The 20,188-nt window shown below is 37.1% G+C and overlaps 2 protein-coding genes across 2 annotated transcripts; both read left to right on the forward strand.

The window, feature by feature from the left end:
- The first annotated feature begins 149 nt into the window (after positions 1-149).
- On the forward strand, positions 150-7,991 carry LOC306877405 (lanosterol synthase-like). The gene is made up of 22 exons (XM_079429178.1): positions 150-213; positions 672-840; positions 920-1,058; positions 1,323-1,431; positions 2,097-2,218; positions 2,328-2,424; positions 2,509-2,644; positions 2,759-2,867; positions 2,959-3,077; positions 3,256-3,353; positions 3,463-3,490; positions 3,622-3,678; positions 3,754-3,825; positions 4,091-4,141; positions 4,232-4,381; positions 5,302-5,398; positions 5,486-5,591; positions 5,669-5,734; positions 5,815-5,895; positions 6,003-6,173; positions 7,445-7,523; positions 7,612-7,991. The coding sequence occupies exons 1-22, from the start codon at positions 200-202 to the stop codon at positions 7,747-7,749; spliced, it is 2,208 nt and encodes a 735-aa protein (XP_079285304.1). The 5' UTR covers positions 150-199; the 3' UTR covers positions 7,750-7,991.
- A 567-nt stretch (positions 7,992-8,558) lies between these two features.
- LOC306876592 (leishmanolysin-like peptidase) lies at positions 8,559-19,268 on the forward strand (the record flags this gene model as incomplete). The annotated part of the gene is made up of 17 exons (XM_079427889.1): positions 8,559-8,681; positions 9,014-9,111; positions 9,193-9,223; positions 9,372-9,454; positions 9,598-9,715; positions 10,241-10,419; positions 10,534-10,639; positions 10,727-10,821; positions 10,928-11,045; positions 11,128-11,235; positions 11,362-11,438; positions 11,875-11,985; positions 15,839-15,971; positions 16,152-16,311; positions 16,442-16,572; positions 16,979-17,189; positions 19,168-19,268. The coding sequence occupies 17 exons, from the start codon at positions 8,559-8,561 to the stop codon at positions 19,266-19,268; spliced, it is 1,983 nt and encodes a 660-aa protein (XP_079284015.1).
- Positions 19,269-20,188: the final 920 nt, after the last annotated feature.

Here is a 20,188-nt window from a genome sequence, read left to right on the forward strand (position 1 = left end):
AAGGCAGTGCTAAGCATCATGGGAAACGTAGTTTAAGAATGAAGCCCCGTTTCCATGTTGTAGCCGTTTTGAGAACGATTTAAGAGCAATAAAAGGACTACATTTCCCAGGCTGATTTTAAGGAGGCGTCTACCGTCTCGATCAGCTGAAAAGTGACAGGTTCTTTTCAGTTTTGAAGTTTTTCTCATGCTCTTCAAAGATGACAGAGGGAACGTGAGTACAGTTGTTTAATATTTCTGAATGCTTATGTTTTCAAATCACACAGATATGAGATAAATACATTTTCCCATAAGACACGTTAAACAGAAAATAATATATTATGACTTTTTAAGGCTTTAATAAACAGTATTTTATTATTATTATTGTTATAAGTATCAATGCCCTATAATGCAGACTATATGCATATCTGTAGATGCTATCTTTATCATAACATAATATGATTTATTAACTCATGAAACTACAAGGTGTTTATTTGTTTATTTATTTTTGAGAAAGACAATGCCAGTATTTCTACAGTGCTGTTTTGTACTGACAAAATTAACTATAATTTAAATAAAGTAATAAAAGCTTTTCATTGTTAATGTTAGATCAGATGCACATCAGTTTTTTAAACAAAGTGTTACTACTGTTACTACGCCTATCCAAGTGTAACATTTAAAGATTTGATTCAGGTGTTTGCGAAGAAGGGGAGGCCCCTATAAGACGGATCCAGTGACAGATCTCAGCTGCTGGAGGTTGAGTAATGTGGAGGGCAGACAGACCTGGAGGTACATTGAGGAGGCAGGCAGTGTGGACAGACAGCAGAGCATGCTAGAATCTCACTGTCTGGGACTGGACACGGTAAACATAAACATTACAGACAAGTACAGTGGAACATTTACATTAATTTTCATATCTAATCTGTTCTTCTTGACCTCAGGGTGAGTTCATCTCAGCATCCCCTGCCGCACACACTGCAGTAGAAGCTGCACTGAAGGGAATGGACTTCTACAGCTGTCTCCAGGCTGAAGATGGACACTGGGCTGGGGATTATGGTGGACCACTTTTCTTACTTCCAGGTCATTCATTTATAATAAACCATTTGGACAGACTTTCTTTGTTTAGGTATTAGATGAAAGTAAATATTCTGACAATATATAAATTATGTATAATATAAATATAATCAGTCGAGCATTATATGAAAATTTCATTTTTTTGTGTGATTAACCCATGCATGATTAAGGTTAAAATTTGCCACTAATGACGTAAATAATAATGGTACTGAGAAACCTAGAATTTTTAAAGCTAAACCATCCTTTTGTCTATTTATTGATGGTTTTCAGGTCTGCTCATAACCTGTCATATTGCTAAGATCCCTCTGCCAGATGCATGGAAGCAGGAAATGGTTAGATACCTTCGCTCCGTGCAGCTGCCTGACGGAGGCTGGGGCCTGTGAGTATTAATAACACTGTCTTTTATTATACGGGGTGAATCTCATGATCACTGCAAGTAACATCCAGATTATATTTCACTCACAAATCAAAAGAAATAAATAAGAAATTATCTCATTATTATAATGCAAAAAAAGAGAGAAGGAAATCAATCTCATTACTGTAATGCAAAAACAATTAAAATGCTGTTACATTTATACATAATGGTAGTGTTTTATTTGTCCTTTATGCTGATTTTTTTCTCCATTATCTTGCCTCCTAATCTAGTTATCTAATAAACCTGGCATTGTGTACTACGAATATTATTGGCTCTTTAACAAATTACTTTATTCCTCTTTTGTGAGTCGCTTTGGATAAAAGCGTCTGCTAAATGCATAAATGTAAATTCATAATTTGAAGAATGCTAGTTACCAAACAGTTTTAGTTTCCATCACTTGCATTGTATGGACAAAAAATACAATGAGAGTCAATGGGAACAGAAACTGTTTGGTTACCAACATTCTTCAAAATAAAAATCATACAGATTTGGAGTGACATGAAGATGTGTAAATGATGATAGAATTTTCATTTTTGGGTCCACTATTCCTTTAATGTTTAACTTCACTGGAATAATAATGGAATTATTACTTTATGACCTGATGAATAGCACAGATATTTATTTTCCAGGCACATTGAAGATAAGTCTACTGTTTTTGGAACAGCTTTGAATTACACCACCCTGAGAATTCTGGGAGTTGGGCCTGATGATCCAGATATGCTTCGGGCAAGGAATATTTTACACAGCAAAGGTCTGCGATTGCTGATATATGAACAGTCACATGTATGCTCATATGTAACGTAACCCAATAAATGAAATAATATGGTGTTCAGATTCAGTATTGTCCTGCTCTGTTACAGGTGGTGCTGTCGGTATACCCTCCTGGGGTAAATTCTGGTTGGCCATCCTCAACGTATACAGCTGGGAAGGGATGAATACGCTCTTTCCAGAGATGTGGTATGCCGAGACTTCATTTGTTTACAGATTTAGTGTCATTTTTGTTTTGAACATTTATATAGTTGGATTTCTTTTTTCCATCAGGCTGTTCCCTTCCTGGGTGCCGGCACATCCCTCCACTTTATGGTGCCACTGTCGGCAGGTCTACCTACCCATGAGCTACTGCTATGCGGTCAGGCTGTCTGCCGATGAAGATCCACTTATACTCAGTTTAAGACAGGTGAAGTTTCACCACTAGAGGCCACTCTGAGACCACATTAAAAGTTTGCCATGATCTTGTTTGCTTGAACTCTGCAATCCAGTCACAGTTGTTTGTTTTTTGGGTGTTAAACAGGAGCTCTACGTCCAGGAATACTCGACTATTGACTGGCCAGCTCAGAGGAACAACGTTGCAGCTTGTGACTTGTACACACCACACAGCACCTTGCTTACTATCGCCTATTGTGAGAGAATTGTAACATCTCTGTAAAAAATAATCCGTTACCCTTTACATTTCAATTAAGTCACATAACACTATCAAACTTGATCTTACAGTGATCCTGAATGTGTATGAGGCTCATCACAGCACTGTGCTGAGAGAAAAAGCAGTGAAGGAGCTTTATGACCATATTAAAGCAGACGATCGCTTCACTAAGTGTATCAGCATTGGCCCGGTGAGAGAAAAGAGAATACATTTTATTTTATGTAATGTAATATTGACTCTTATTAATCCACATCCTTGGTTTTATTGTGTGCAGTTTCTCTGTACATGTTTTATCTGAACTATTCATTAATAAATATTCATTCTTAAATATTACTCTGTGTACAAAACTAATTTCCTGTTTTGTTCAGATTTCAAAAACGATCAATATGTTGGTACGCTGGTATGTGGATGGACCCACATCACCTGCCTTTCAGGAGCATGTGTCAAGGATTCCTGACTATCTATGGTTTGTGGTCTGATTTTAGCAATTTCCTGCTTATATTATATATATATAATGAAAATAATAATTGGTTTCTGTCTTTCTTTTTGTCATTTTTATTTGTTCAATGCTCCAGGCTGGGTTTGGATGGTATGAAAATGCAGGTGAGATGTTGTCATTATGAAGAACATTTTTGGGTTCTAAAATTATAAAAAAAAAATTCTGATCAGTTAAATGTTATTATTAACAATATTAATAACAATTGTCACTCATATTATTTTTTATTTTCCATCAGGGTACAAACGGATCGCAGCTATGGGACACTGCATTTGCAGTACAAGCACTTCTTGAGGTATATATCTTTATTAATAAAACCAAAACCGGCGCATAACCGATGATTGATCAGTAGGCCTTGTTTTCTGAACAGGCAGGTGCCCAGGACATCCCCAGGTTTACAGAGTGCCTCACACAAGCCCATCATTTCTTTAATCTGACCCAGGTGAGGATGATTAAATCTCATTTTTAAAAATCATGTTCTATCTATCTATCTATCTATCTATCTATCTATCTATCTATCTATCTATCTATCTATCTATCTATCTATCTATCTATCTATCTATCTATCTATCTATCTATCTATCTATCTATCTATCTATCAAAAAACTAAATAAAAGCATTTAACTTATAGTCTCAAACTTTTGGCCCCCACTGAAATGTAATAATTTAGTCTCTATGTGAGGTCTAATCGTTTTTTATTATTATAGATCAAAGATAATCCTCCAGAATATGAGAAATACTATAGACAAATGAACAAGGTAAAATTTTGGGTATTTCATTTCAACTTTCTTAACCATTCTTAATGTGCTCTTAAACACTTTTAATGAGAGTGTGTGTTTGTGATTCAGGGAGGGTTTCCGTTCAGCACGCGGGACTGTGGTTGGATAGTTGCGGACTGTACAGCGGAAGGACTGAAATCTGTGATGCTGCTGCAGGAGCAGTGTGGCTTCCTCAAAGAAAAAGTTCCCACTGAAAGACTCTTTGATGCTGTCAATGTGGTAAAAGCCTTGTTTACAATTCAGACATGTTTAACATTCTGTCTGTCTTACCAATGCAGAGCCACAATAATCTGATTTACAGTACACCTATTATAGGAACAATCCCCTGTGAACAATGAGCCTAAGCCTGAGCCTCTTTGTGACTCAAATCTCATCAACTCACAACATAGACAGTGTTAGATCCTATTTAGAGGGTCTTTACTCCCCATCTTTAATCCCAGTCCCTTAAAAATTTTATTTTTCATTGTTTACTAAAGTAGAGTGTAAGTTAATTATATTCAGTATTTATTCATAGGCTGATATAATATATTGTCACTTCTCTAATGCTCATGCATGGCTCGTCTTTCCAATGAAATTACACAGTGAAATGCATCCAAACTCAGAAGCTGTGTCAGAGTAAACACACTAATCATATACTAAATAAGTTTGGGGGCGGTAGGATTTTTAACGTTTTTAAAAAATGGTCACCAAAGCTGTATTTATTTGTTCGAAAATACAGTAGAAACAATAATATTGTCAAATATAATTACGATTTTAAATAGACTTTTTCTATGATAATATTTTTTAAATTGTAAGTTATTCTGTGATGGCAAAGCTGAATTTTTAGCAGCCATTACGCCAGTCTTCAGTGACACATGATCCTTCAGAAATCATTTTAATATGCCGATTTGGTGCTCAAGAAACATTTCTTATTACAATGTTGAAAACAACTGTGCCGCTTAATATTTTTGTAGAAAGTGTGATACATTTTTTCATGATTCTTTGATTTAATAGAAAGTTTTAATAGAAAAAACAGCATTTATTTGAAACAGAAATCTTCATTAACATTATAAATGTCACTTTTGATCAATTTAATGTGTCCTTGCTGAATAAAAGTGTTTTTTTTTTTTTTTTTTTTTTTAAATGTGATTTTGTTTCAGCTGCTAAGCATGAGAAATCCTGATGGAGGGTTTGCCACGTATGAGACCAAACGTGGTGGAAAACTCCTGGAGCTGCTGAACCCATCTGAAGTGTTTGGTGAGCATGCAGTAAAATCTCATATTCAGTTGCCAGTGCATTTTTCATCTGTCTTGACATTTCTGATTCTACCTCTTTCTGTCCCAGGTGATATAATGATCGACTACACGTATGTTGAGTGTACCTCAGCTGTAATGCAGGCACTGAAACACTTTCACAGCGTATATCCTGAGCACAGAGCAAAAGAGATTAGGTACAGCCAAACAAAATATTTCGGCATATTGTGGTTTGAAAAATGGTTTGGTTAAACCATGTGCCTTGATCTCACAGGACAACTCTTCAGCAGGGGCTGGACTACTGCAGGAGGGTTCAAAAACCTGATGGCTCATGGGAAGGGTAGGCGTTGGTTCATCTATAATCAGAGACATGATTCTGTCGCTTCTTAGACTGTTTATGAAGTATTCTGCTTGTCTTAGGTCCTGGGGAGTCTGCTTCACATATGGAGTCTGGTTTGGTCTGGAGGCATTTGCATGTATGGGCCACACTTTCCAAAATGGGTATGTTATTTGTTTGTCTTCTCATATTGATGTTCATTTAATAAATCATCAACTCATATTATTTTACTGTAATCATTCATTGAATTCATTTATTTTCCGTGTTGCAGGTCTGTTTGTGTGGAGGTGAAACGTGCCTGTGAGTTCCTGCTGTCGAAGCAGATGGAGGATGGAGGCTGGGGTGAGGACTTTGAGTCATGTGAGCAACGGCGCTACGTTCAGAGCAAGAACTCACAGATCCACAACACCTGCTGGGCTTTGCTGGGTTTAATGGTTGTCAGGTAACATCAACAGTAGTTTTTAGATACCTCTACAGAACTGCCCTCCTGTTCAAAAACTGGGTACAATTTTTGTGTTGGGGGACAGTCGTGGCCTAATGGATAGAGAGTCGGACTTGTAACCCGAAGGTTGCGGTTTTGAGTCTCAGGTCCGGCAGGGATAGTAGGTGTGGGAAGTGAATATCCAGCGCTCTCTCTACCCTCAATACCACGACTGAGGTGAGACCCTTATGCAAGGCACCAAACCCCCAACTGCTCCCCGGGTGCCGTAGCATTGGCTGCCTGCTGCTGCGGGTGTGTGTGTGAGTTCACTTCTCACTGCTGTGTGTGTGCGCACTTGGATGGGTTAAATGCAGAGCACAATTCCAAGTGGGACACCATACTTGGCCACATGTCACGTCCTTTCCTTTCCTTTCCTTTAAATTGACCCACATTGGTTTCCATTCAGTTTGCCAAAAATCAACATTATGAAAAATACTAAAGATTCACAGTAGCCCCTCACTGCAGAACAAAGATCCAGGGGGCGGGGTTGGATCTACATCTAGGTTGTGGAGATTGGTAGGTTTAGGGGTGGGGATGGGTGGGTTTTGGGATCAGGGGGTGGAGACGGGTAGGTTTAGGTAAATGTAAGGTGGGAGGAGTTGGATCTAGAGCCAACCACACCCCCTGGATCTTGTGTTCTGCAGTGAGGACCATCTCAAGATTCATGCAAAAACGGAGAGCCTCTATTGTAGCTTGTCAGTGACTAAAAAATACTAAATATGTTAAGTAATTAAAATGTTCCATTATTTTTTTTATTGTGTTTGTGGTCAATTTAACCAATATTTTTTTGTGTGTGTTCAAAATTAGCTACACAGACACCATAACTACAAATACAAGTAACTGCAAGTATAAATAGTATCTAACATTATTTGTACTTAGTTTAAGTAATATCTATTGCTATTTGTACTTCCTCTGCCTTTTTATGTCTTTTTCTCAAACCCTTGTGAGGGTAAAATGGCTTCTGTTCAGCACCAGTCTAGTAATTGAGATCCAAAATATTATGAACCAAAAACTACCCGTTAAACTCATTTTAGAAAATGATTCTCAAATTGGAGTATTAAAATTTTCATGTATTTTATATTTCAGTGTTTGACAACCTACAATAACTTTTTCCCTGACTCTTTAGTGTATTTTAAGTGTTGATTTATTGCAAATTGCATGGAAAACAATGATGTTCAGTGGGGTTGCTTTTCCAAAATAAGGTTAATTTACTTTAAAAATGTCATTTTTAGGTACCCTGACATCAGAGTGATCGAGCGAGGCATTCAAGTTCTGATTGATAGGCAGCTGCCCAATGGAGACTGGCCACAGGTGAGCAAAGCTGATGCTAGATCTCCAAAATTCATCTGCGGTCTCTCTCTTTCTAATAAAATGTGCTGGGTTGTTTCCTTGTTTTCAGGAGAATATTTCTGGAGTGTTCAATAAAAGCTGTGCCATCAGCTACACCTCTTACAGGAATGTATTTCCTGTGTGGACGCTGGGCCGATTCTCACGGCTCTACCCCTGCAGCCCTCTGGCTGGGAAACTCAAACTCTGAGACAGATACGGTGTACTTGTGCCTCAAATAAGCAGTATCCAATCAAAGACCATTCTTATTTGAAACAAACCTGTTTGCTGCTCTTTAGAAAGTAGGACTGATTTATCTAAGTCTATAGAATGTTATCTACAGGATATACATTTGTGTTCATTGGGACCAGGTCTTTGTGTCCTGTAGATGATTCTGTAATTAAATGTAATTTTCTGTACTCTCATAATAAATCGTTTTATATTTAGGCTCACAGTTTTGTGTCTGATTATGTTTTGTAATCCCCCCTCTTGAAATCAGCTCAGTTTAATATTGTTGGGCAAACTGCATACTGCTGCTCAGTAGTTTAGAATGCTCTGTTAAAGGTATGTACAGAATTATTATTGTAATAATATTAAAATTAAACATGAATGGTAGTGCGACAAATACTGCGTAATGAGTTCTGTCACACAGTCACAATACTTTTTTAATGGTATGTCGTATACATTGTGCAGTATTAGATAAGTATTTTCATTTTCAGAGTCCGACTAACGTTACAGCCCTGCTGAGCTAAGTATTTAGTACTTAGTAAGCTCAGCAAACATAGCAGTATCTACAACTATTATTATTATTATTTTTACATTTATATTGGGCCCGGGCTTTTATTTTGACATGCTGAAGCAGTGTTTCCGCGTTCACGCTGCTCTGGGTTTATGGATGAAGCCGGTTTAATGAACAGCTGATTTGAATTCTTCACGGAACATCCTTCAGTTTTATGCGGTATTGAAGTGCTTTCTGCAGCGTGACAGGACGGAGATATGAATGTTAAAGTCACGGAGTGAATGATGGCGTCAGGATGGCGATCAGTTAGAGCTGCTTTACTCTTTAACACCATCATCATCATCTTCATCAGCACCGGCGCACAGACGCACACCTGTGACCATAAAGTGCCTCTACCTACAGAGGTCAGTCCCTCTTATTTGTTATTCTTTCTTCTGCTTCTCAAATACCACATTTAAGATTGTGCCTTTATAATGTCATTTGAGATTGTGCCTTCTTAATAACAATATATCAAAATCTGATGTCACATTAAAGGGACAGTTAACCATAAAATGAAAAATATGCCATCATTTGCTCGCCTTAAAATCTGTGTAACTTCTTCTGTATATAAAGTAATTATATAGCAGTCCTAGCTTCTTTTTTTCTATTCAATGAAAATCATCCTTCACTGCTCAAATAATCTATGAAATATTATTTTACCAGTACTTATAATAATGTCTGCTGTTTGCCATTCTAGGTCATACATAAAGTGTTTGTGAAGCCAGATAGATTGACCAAAAGAAGCACTGACCAGCAGTTAAAGATCCAAATAGAGTACGACTCCAGCTTGGATGGGTTAGTTTGTATTTTATTAAATACAGCAATGCCACATTGTCATTGTTATACATTGACTTAATATCTTTACTGCTCACACAGGTTAGATGAAGCCAAAAGCAGCCTTGTGAAGGTATTTTGATTTCTGTAGTCAAGGTTTTATTAATATGTAAAGCTAAATATTATTTGTTAAATCTTGTTAATGGCCTTTCACATCTAAATAGGATGCATGCATACATTATTGATCTTTTCAGTAATGATCTTTTCTGCTTTGTTTCAAGGACAAGCTCCTCCCACAGGCCATTGATTATCTTCAGGAGGCCTTCAGGGTTCGAAGGCAGTCAGGTCCAATATTACTGAGCAGGTATTTCTCTTCTCAGTTAGTATTGTCTGACAGAAAATCCTCTTAAAATTGCACTCAGCCATGTCCTTCTGGAAGCTTGGTGGATATTTAATCTCATTAGTTTCCTTTTTGTAATCCCAATTGTTTTTTTTCTTAATGATTAGACAATGCGCAACCAATCAGTACCTTAGGAAAAGAGATGATCCACATCGCTACTGTCAGGGACCGTGTGCAGGCATCACCAAGTGTGGCCCAGTTGTTGTCCCTGAAATACATTTGCAGGTAGGTCCCCCTCAAAGTTTTTGGCCAAAAATATTTCCTTCCTTATTTTGTTTATTCCTGTTTTTATTACAATATATTTGCTGAATATAAACCATACAGATTAGTAAAAAAACAATAAGGCATAGTGATTTTGTTCAACATTTTTTCCTTTTTGGTAGCTTAATATGAGCAATATTCCACATATCTATTTCACACCGGTGTGAATTACTCAACCAAGCCTATTTTTTTCACCCTTTGGTGCTTGGCAAATATTAATTTTGGACTTGATTTCACCCTAAATGACATATAATAAGCATTGTATGAAAATTAAGGTGTCTGTTGATGTCTATTGATGTTTGTTAATATATTCAATTCTGTGTTTTAAATATTGTTTTAAAAATTATATGCGTAAATATACGTACAGAAGCACCATGCAAGCATCCATTTTAAGTGGATTTTTATGGATAAAAATAATTCTAATACTGATAAATATATTGCAGGTTAATATATGAGAATTTTTGATTCATAGAATAAGGTCTCCTTTAGCAATGCAGGGTTTGCAGTGAGTCAGGCAAGTCCTGCGGCCCTGCTGGTCCTCCTGATGGTGAGGGGGTGGTGAGGGCTGATTTTGTGTTGTACGTGAGTGCGATGACCACAGAGCGTTGTGGGCAAGAAAACATCGTAGCCTATGCAGCGTACTGCCAGCTGGAGTCTGAACTGGACAGGTGATCGCAATATTTAATGAAATGGGAACGTTGGTGATTTTAATGTGCTTTAGAGTATATTGTGGAAATAGTCCAGTGTGTTGCTGACAGTAACAGGAGAATTTCTTAATGTAGGCCCATCGCTGGATATGCCAATCTGTGTCCCAATATGATCTCTACTCAACCTCAGGAGTTTGAAGGGATGCTGTCCACAGTCAAACACGAGATCATACATGCCCTGGTAACAACATTAAACTCTGCACATCTGCATGAGGAGAGCTTTATAGTTTATCATTATTGTTCAATTACATGTTCTATGTATTTTTAGGGTTTTTCTGCAGGACTCTTTGCGTTTTACCATGATGATGATGGGAAACCTTTGACACAACGTTCTGCAAGTGGTCTACCTGCATACAATGAAAGGTGTGTTTAAAATATGATTTAAAAATATTTAAATAATGGGAGAACGTTAATTTATATATATATATATATATATGCTTATATCCTTTTATATCTCTCTCCCTCTCAGTTTAGGGTTATATCAATGGAGTGATAAAGTCATCAAAAGAGCAACTCGGCTGTGGGACATCCGTGGAGGCCACATGGTCAGACACACGGTCCATCTTCTGGCCACCCCACGTGTAGTTGTAAGTATTTCTTTCCTTTTTAAAGAAACATCATCTAAATAGTTGAATTGAGTTACATGAATTGTTGTGATTGTTTTATCAGGAGGAAGCCAGGAGACATTTTAATTGCCCCATTCTAGAGGGCATGGAACTGGAGAACCAGGGAGGTGCTGGCACCGAGTTGAACCACTGGGAAAAACGTCTGTTAGAGGTACTGAAACCAAATCTTCCCTGGTGGTGTTCATGAATACTTAACTATTTCAGTGTCAGTACTGTCAAAGTACCGTTTTGTTTTTATATTTTTTTTTATTGAATTCAGCATGTTTTATTTGAACAGAATGAGGCAATGACTGGATCTCACACACAGAACAGAGTGTTTTCCAGAATTACTTTGGCCATAATGGAGGATACAGGGTAAGAGAAGTATTGTTGCTCATGGATTATGCAGTTTATTCGCTTACGAAGGTGTGGACTTCTACATTTAGAGGTATAGTTCCCCCCAAAAATGTAGATTTTGTCATCATTTACTCACCTTCATGTTTTTTCAAACTGTATGCTCTGTGCAACACAAAAGAGGATATTTTGAAGAATGTTGGTGACCAAACAATTTTGGTTCCCATTCACTCCCCACAGTATGGACAAAAAAATACTATGGAAGTCAATAGGACCTGAAACTGTTTCAGCATTTCTCTAAATCTCTATATCTATATATCTGTTATATATAATGAGTAAATGTTGAAAGAATTAGCATTTTCTGGTGGACTACCTACCCCTTTAAGTGTAATTTAAGTACTAGAATGCTAAGACTGTCCTATGATTGACTCCTCTCTGTGCTATTTTCTGTTTTAAGGTGGTACAGGGCCAATTATAGTATGGCGGAGAACTTGGAGTGGGGAAGAGGTTTGGGTTGCGACTTTGTGATGAAAAGCTGTAAATTCTGGATAGACCAATATCGCCATACGTAAGCTTTGATACATGAGATACGTCATAAAACTGTGTACACTTGCGAAAAAATAATTGTTGTTGTTGAATGGACCCTTTCTCTGTTAGTAAACATTGTGACGTTTTTGTGTGGGCGGGGCTTAGCTTGAGACAGAAAGATCCCACTGAACGCTTCACTAACGCTAGCTATGAAGTCTGTTAGCTTGTTTTTTTTAACAATAACTGGAGAAATTCTGATTTAACCTGCATATGTAAGGTCAGTCACTGTCCGGGACCGCGATTGTTATTTGAAAAGGTTAACTTTAACGGACGAAACCAGACACGCTTTAACTCAAAGGACGGAGACATATCGGCATAATTTTCTGACAGGATTGAGTGACTCGCATCTAACGTGTATAGTTAAGACAAATTCACCGTGTATCTAGTCATGAAGATGTATATTTCAATTTCGCCAGGCAACTATTTTTTACAGCTAACGTTACATTATTATTCCAGCCACAATTAATCACAACAATGTATATACAATTACATATGATTAAGCATATAAATCGTCAGTTTGATGTTTAAAGGCCAATTCACACCGCACAGACAAACGCCAACAAACAAGTTGGCTCAAGTTGGCCATTGGATTTAGAATCTTATGAAAAATAACTGTCATGTTCTCACTGCACCAACAGACACCGACCAACTCTATATCTATAAGCATGTTCAGTCGGGTGAAAACAAACTCCAGCCAATGCCAACCAACGCCAACAGGGGTAAACACACTGATCCAACAAACTCCAACAGACTAGTTTGTTGGCGTTTGTCTGTGCGGTGTGAATTGGCCTTTACACACATGCACACAGACATTTCATACACGACATAGTACTGAGATCCATAAGAAATCTTTAGACGCGCCCCATAACAACAAAAGACAATACTTTATTTCAACTTTTCTGATAAGTAGTGTGCACTGCAAACGCGAGCATTTTTGACGATCGTTTCTGTCCACTCTCGTTTAACCACAGCTGTTGTCGTTTTTTTTGTCTGGCAGTAGCAGCAGGTATGCCTTAATTTCAAATTGGAGCCTCTACAACATCGATTCAGGCACCCAACATCACAACAAGATGATATTTTAAGCTTCTTGTGTAGCCGAATCTGTGCTGGTTTGAATTGGCGGCCTCCAGTTTTCCCTTTGTTTTGCCTCCAGCTAGCGCTGTGACATAATTGTGACGTCGGCCCTAAAAGGGTCTATTTACGGAAGTTCTAAGCGGCCATGTATTATTATAATTTTTCTGTCTTGTTTTCTCGTGATCACGACTTAATTTTCTCGTGATCACGACATAACGAGTTGTTTTGTCGTTATCACGACTTAATTTTCTCGTGATCTGACATAACGAAACTTGTTTTGTCGTTATCACGACTTAATTTTCTCGTGATCTCGACATAACGAAAGTTGTTTTGTCGTTATCACGACTTAATTTTCTCGTGATCTCGACATAACGAAAGTTGTTTTGTCATTATCACGACTTAATTTTCTTGTGATCTCGACATAACGAAATTTGTTTTGTGGTTATCTGGACATAACGAAAGTTGTTGATCTCAACCTAAAAACCATTTTCTCACGACGTAATTGTAGCTATCGTGAGAAAATCAGGGTCGCTATATTGTCTTCGACGATAAAGTTGCAGACCCGACAGCCTCCTTCTCAAGTGTCGAACACTTATGTGTAAGTGGTCAATCACTGACAGACACAGAGCTAAAATGTCCGAGTATGAATATGCATGACAAGTATTCTATCATGGATCAATGTAGTCGGTCACACACACAACACCTTCAATATTTGGGATGGTACTTATACCATATTTTTATTTTTATTATTTCAGTTTGAGTGAGTCCCTGATCAAAGTAAAAGCAAATACGATCATCCATGATGCTGCGATGATGCTGCTTCTATAGCATTTTCTCATGCCGAATACACAGAGAAAATTAAGTCGTGATAACGACAAAACAACTTTCGTTATGTTGAGATCACGAGAAAATTAAGTCGTGATAACGACAAAACAACTTTCGTTATGTCGAGATCACGAGAAAATTAAGTCGTGATAACGACAAAACAACTTTCGTTATGTCGAGATCACGAGAAAATTAAGTCGTGATAACGACAAAACAACTTTCGTTATGTCGAGATCACGAGAAAATTAAGTCGTGATAACGACAAAACAACTTTCGTTATGTCGAGATCACGAGAAAATTAAGTCGTGATAACGACAAAACAACTTTCGTTATGTCGAGATCACGAGAAAATTAAGTCGTGATAACGACAAAACAACTTTCGTTATGTCGAGATCACGAGAAAATTAAGTCGTGATAACGACAAAACAACTTTCGTTATGTCGAGATCACGAGAAAATTAAGTCGTGATAACGACAAAACAACTTTCGTTATGTCGAGATCACGAGAAAATTAAGTCGTGATAACGACAAAACAACTTTCGTTATGTCGAGATCACGAGAAAATTAAGTCGTGATAACGACAAAACAACTTTCGTTATGTCGAGATCACGAGAAAATTAAGTCGTGATAATGACAAAACAACTTTCGTTATGTCGAGATCACGAGAAAATTAAGTCGTGATAACGACAAAACAACTTTCGTTATGTCGAGATCACGAGAAAATTATGTCGTGATAACGAGAAAACAAGACAGAAAAATTATAATAATGCATGGCCGCTTAGAACTTCCGTAACTATTAAGTGCATAATGTACTTTTATTTGTTTTGGCAGATACTTTTATCAAAATGCCATACAATTATATAAAAATCTGTATGTTCCATAAGTTCATGTATTCCCTGGTAATCAAACTCATGTTGCTAGAGGTACAGAAACAAGTTAGAATGTGTGATGTACGTTTGTAGCAGCTCTTTATTTTAGATTGATTCCAGTGTCTTATTGTATATTTTCTATAGAAACTGGAGTTTCATAGTCTTAAATATACATGCAGCTAGGGATGCACGATATTGGATTTTTGCCGATATCCCGATATTTTCCATCTTATGTTGGCCTATGCCGATACCAATATATTTTCTTTTGTTTGGAAACAACATCAGGTCTCTCCTGTGCAGAAATTATAAGCAAAATATTTTTAATTTTGGTTAGTTTTTAACAAGAACTTGATAATAGAACTTGATAGATAATGGTTTTTTGACAGTACATTGATGTTTTGAAAATAACTATAAATAAACTATATCAATTGCTGCATTTTCCCCCCAGAAAGATGCAGTGTTAACCCTAACATATTTTTTTTAAAGATTTAACATTTGTAGATGGTCGAAAACAAGAGTTGAAAAAATTCTGAAAATCTTTTAGAGCTCATGATTTGTTTAAAAAAAATAAAACATTACACATTAATGAATAAATCAGTATATATAAAATTATTTAATTTACAAGTGTCATGTTTGTGAATTTTCTTTTCTTTTTTTCATTTTTTTTTTTTCATTTAAGCTATAGCTTCTGACCATTAAATCAAAACATACTCATTATTTATGACATCAATTACAGCTTTGTTTAATCAGAAACAGTCTAAATGTTATTTGTGTAGGCTATTTTAATTTAATTAGAAGTAGGCCAACAGCACCCCCTACAAATTAGCACACTCACTAGCACACCCTGAGCATATGTGAGTTAACCCATTCCTCTTATGGGCAAGACATATCGGCATAATTTTTCATATCAGGCTGACGCCGATATTTACATTAAAGCCATTATCGGCCGATTCCGATATCAGTCCGATAATATCGTGCATCCCTACATGCAGCATATTGGTAAAGATTTAAGTCATTGACTGGACATCTGTTCCTATTGAGTTTTTACCATGTGTGTTTGAAACAGGAGGCCAACCCTGAGCCCGTACTGTGATTCTGTAAGGAGCGCACCTCTACAGCTCACCTGCAGGCAGGACCAGCTGGCAGTGGCTGTGTGCAACCTGCAGAAGTTTCCTCATGCGCTTCCTGCAGAGTATCAGGTAAGATCAGCAGAAATGCCGGTAAAAATCCTCTGTATCTTCACTCAATTCTTATTCATTTGAAACACTGTATTGTGAAAAGCACTATACAAATAAAATTGACTTGTTTACAGATAAATGCAAGATGACTGCCTTTATAGATGGTTGATTTGAATGTAATAAACCTTCTCCATCCTCTAGTACTTTGACCGTATTCCTGGTGTCCCCGAGGAAGATTTACCAGCATATGGAGGGGCCGTAGAGATCGCAGACTACTGTCCTTTTAGCCAGGAGTTTAGTTGGCATGTGGGTGGGGAATACCAGCGCAGCTCTTACTGCAGGATACAGGAGAACCAGCCAGGTGAGATGCCATTCACTCACATCCTTTCTTCATTCAGAAGCAGAATGGGAGGTCTTGTTTGCTTATTCCTCCTTGTGTTGTTCAGTATTTTTTGCATGTAGTTGAGACTATTGGGGTTTTGCTTTTTTAGCCACATGGAGAAACTATGGAGCAGAACAGTACGGCCCGGGATCAGTGTGTCTGTACCAGAAGTCACCATTTGTAATGGAGCAGTGCACCAAAAGAATGACCTACCCAGACTGGGGCAGTGGTTGCTATAAGGTAATAATGTAATGGTAGATCTCATGAGAGATGGGACAGTCGCTACAGAAGTGTGTCTATGTTTTGGGTCATAAAGATTTTTTTTATGCTTTTGAAAAAGGTCTCTTATTCTCACCAAAGCTGCATTTATTTGATCAAAAAGTAAGAACAGTAATATTGTTTCATATTATTACAATTCAAAATAACCTGCCTAGAAAAATGTCTTTTCAGTAAACATTTATAAAAGCATATATTTAAAATAAACATTGTCTTTACTGACATCTTTGATAATTTCTCTTAATGAAAGTGTAAATGTGTGTAAATAAAATTATTGTAAAAAACTGTTTTTTCAACTGGGGCATTATGTACCACCACAACATAGGAAAATGATGCTTTATGTGTACTGAAACTGTGATTTGTGTTGCAGGTGTCTTGTACAGCCCAAGGGTTGTTGGTCTGGGTGCAGAATGAGTCCTATCCATGTGTTCGTACTGGTCAGGTAATCAGCGTGAGCATACGAATGAATGGATGGGTCTATAGTGGACAGCTCATCTGCCCAACCTGCTCTGACTTCTGCAGCGTCTGCCCCCTCCCTCATGAGATCCCCCCTCAAAACACCACCAAGAGTGCCCGCTTAGGTGAGTTACTGTCAAATAAATATAAATGTGTGTACTTATGGAGGGCACTGTATGTATGTATGTATATATGCATATATACAGTGCGCTCCATAAGTATTGGAACAGTAAAGACAAAATTGCTCTGTTGGCTGTGGAGTCAAGACATTTGCAAATATGATTAAAAGATGAATATGAGACAAAACTACAGAATGTCATATTTTATTATTAGCCGTTTCAACACATACATGTTTTACCAAATAAAAAGAACAGTTTTAACAGTAATTCAAACACCGGCCTGATCGGCTGAGAAAACAACAGTAGTTGATGACAGACAAATCATAAAAGCTGTGAAAATGAATCCTAAAATACGTGTCTGTAAAATCACCAACAATTTCCAGAAAGCTGGGGTGATGCTCTGACAATTTACTGTCCTCAGGAGACTTTGACACAGAATTACAGATGCTACACAGCAAGATGCAAACCTCTGACCAGCACCAAAAATAGAAAGGCAAGATTAGAGTTTGCATAAAAGCACAAAAGTGAGCCAGAAGAGTTTTGGAACTGTGTTTATGGACCGATGAAACAAAGATGAACCTTTATCTAAGTGATGGGAAAGCAAAAATGTGGAGAAAAAAAGGGAACTGCAATGATCCCTAGCATACAGCCTCGTCTGTAAAGCGTGGTGGAGGTGGTGTCATGGCATGGGCATGCATGGCTGTCTCTGGAACAGGCCCTCTCAACTTTACTGATGACTTAATGTATGATGACAGTAGCAGAATGAATTTGGAAGGGTACAAAACCATCTTGCCTACCAATATTCAAGAAAATGCCACCAGATTCATTGGGAAGTGCTTCATATTGCATCAGGACAATGACCCAAAACACCCTGCCAGTTCAGTCAAGGAATTTATAAGGGCAAAGAAATGGAAAGTCTAAGATTACCCAAGTCAATCTCCAGATTTAAATCTGACTGAACATGAATTTCACCAGCTGGAGAGGAGAGTAAAGGCAGAAACTCTCCAAAACAAGCAACAACTGGAACTGACTGCATTAAAGGCTGGGAAAAGCATTTCAAAGGATGAGACCAAGAGTCTGGTGATGTCTATGGGTCACAGACTCACTGCTGTGATTGTGCGCAAGGGATCTGCAACTAAATAATAGCTTTTAATCTTTTATATCTGCCTTATGTTCAACTGTCCCAATACTTATGCTCACATCAATGAGTGGGATGAACTCTAAAAGTGCTGCTCTTTTTATTTGATAAAACATGCGTGTGTTGAAACGGCTAATAATAAAATGTGACATTCTGTAGTTTTGTCTCATATTCATCTTTTAATAATTTGCAAATGTCTTTACTCCACAGCCAACAGAGCAATTTTGTCTTTACTGTTCCGATGCTTATGGAGGGCACTGTATACACACGCACGCGCGCGCACGCACGCACACACACACACTGTATTTATACATATAAATATGTATTATTATTATTATTAGTAGTAGTAGTATTGATAATGTAGTGAATGAGTAAACATTGATAAGTAAATATTCATATTAAATAATAAGTATTTAATAGGCAAGTTTAGGCAAGGCAAGGTAAGGCAAGTTTATTTATATTGTACATTTCATACACAATGGTAATTCAAAGTTTTTTTTTTTTTTTTTTTTTTTTTTTTTTAATAAAAATCATAAAACAACCTTACAAGATGCATAAAAATAACTATAAAAAGATAAAACACATTAAATGTAAAATATAAAAATTTAAATGTATTAATTTATTGCAAATATTAAAGCTTACTGAAGCCACTAATTTTGTCTGTCTCAAATAAAATGATTATGATGATTATTTATAAACCTGAATTGTGTGAAATGTAGCAAGAACATTTTTTTTTTCAAATACATAAGATAAACCAGGTACATAACAAGGTTCAAACAGTGTAAAATGTTTGTTTGCCAATTGTTGTTTCCTAATTTCTTTAATATGAATTATTTTTTCTCTCAGATCCTTGTTCCAGGTCTTCTTGTTTGGTGTTGAACTCATGGCAGCTCCTGTTAACTCTTACTCCACTGCTGATCGGCTTCCTCCTTTGTGGCAGGGACTGAATTTGTTCCCAGTTGATTGGGTGAATATGGATGGCCTGATATGCTACAGGCTTCCCTTGAGGTTTAGCTGCTCTGGAGAACAAAACAGTGATCACTTCCATAGTGTAGTCTATGATCTGATAACTGTTCTCTCTATGTGGACTGTAGGTGGGATTGAAAAGCCATTGATTGCACTCCTTCTTGCCTGGCTGTCAGGTGCCAGCGAGCTATTGATCCAATGTGAAGCCATAGTCATGCAAGTTACGGTTATGCAGGTGCTAATTACGGTAATGTTCTCTTTGTCTCTCTGATGGACCCGTAGCATTTTGGGTCATGAAATCTGGCATCTGGTTGAGAATGATGGGAGATATTCTCTCTTGTCTTCTGCTCATGGTGCTTCTCTGTTGTTTCGTGAAATTACTTGCTGGAAATGTTTTGATCATCTCCTTCTTGCATGGAGAAGTGCAGGTGAGGATTTTTAATTGTTTTTTTTATATATTTTATTTGAATGTTTCTGTTGGACAAGATACATAGTTTAGAAAGGTTTTAATTTAATAATACACAGTTGGGTCCAGAAGTCTGAGATTTACATTAAAACAGGAAAACAGAACATTTTTGGATTTTGAGATATTTCCAAAAAAGTAAAAATATGATGTAAATGAAGACAATTTTCTAGGTCACTAAAAGTTGACATTGATCATGGGTCTCTTTATACTGACAAGTCAGATGTTCTTACTTCCACTGAAGCACAAGATGCTCTTTGTATCATTCTCAAATCATGCTGGAGAACATTTTTACACACAAGTTTACACACATTCTCAAGTTCACGAGCAGCTCGAGTCAGTTTTTTTTTTTTGTACCATTAAGATACAATTGTAGTTTATATATATATATATATATATATATATATATATATATATATATATATATATATATATATA

Source organism: Barbus barbus (genome assembly GCF_936440315.1).
Source record: "Barbus barbus genome assembly, chromosome: 11".
Classification (NCBI taxonomy): Eukaryota; Metazoa; Chordata; class Actinopteri; order Cypriniformes; family Cyprinidae; genus Barbus; species Barbus barbus.

Excerpts from the sequence above, each read along its gene's own strand:
- LOC306877405 (XM_079429178.1), top strand. Across the intron at positions 5,896-6,002 it reads GGCCACACTTTCCAAAATGG|GTCTGTTTGTGTGGAGGTGA; the intron begins GTATGTTATTTG and ends TCCGTGTTGCAG. Across the intron at positions 6,174-7,444 it reads CTGGGTTTAATGGTTGTCAG|GTACCCTGACATCAGAGTGA; the intron begins GTAACATCAACA and ends TGTCATTTTTAG.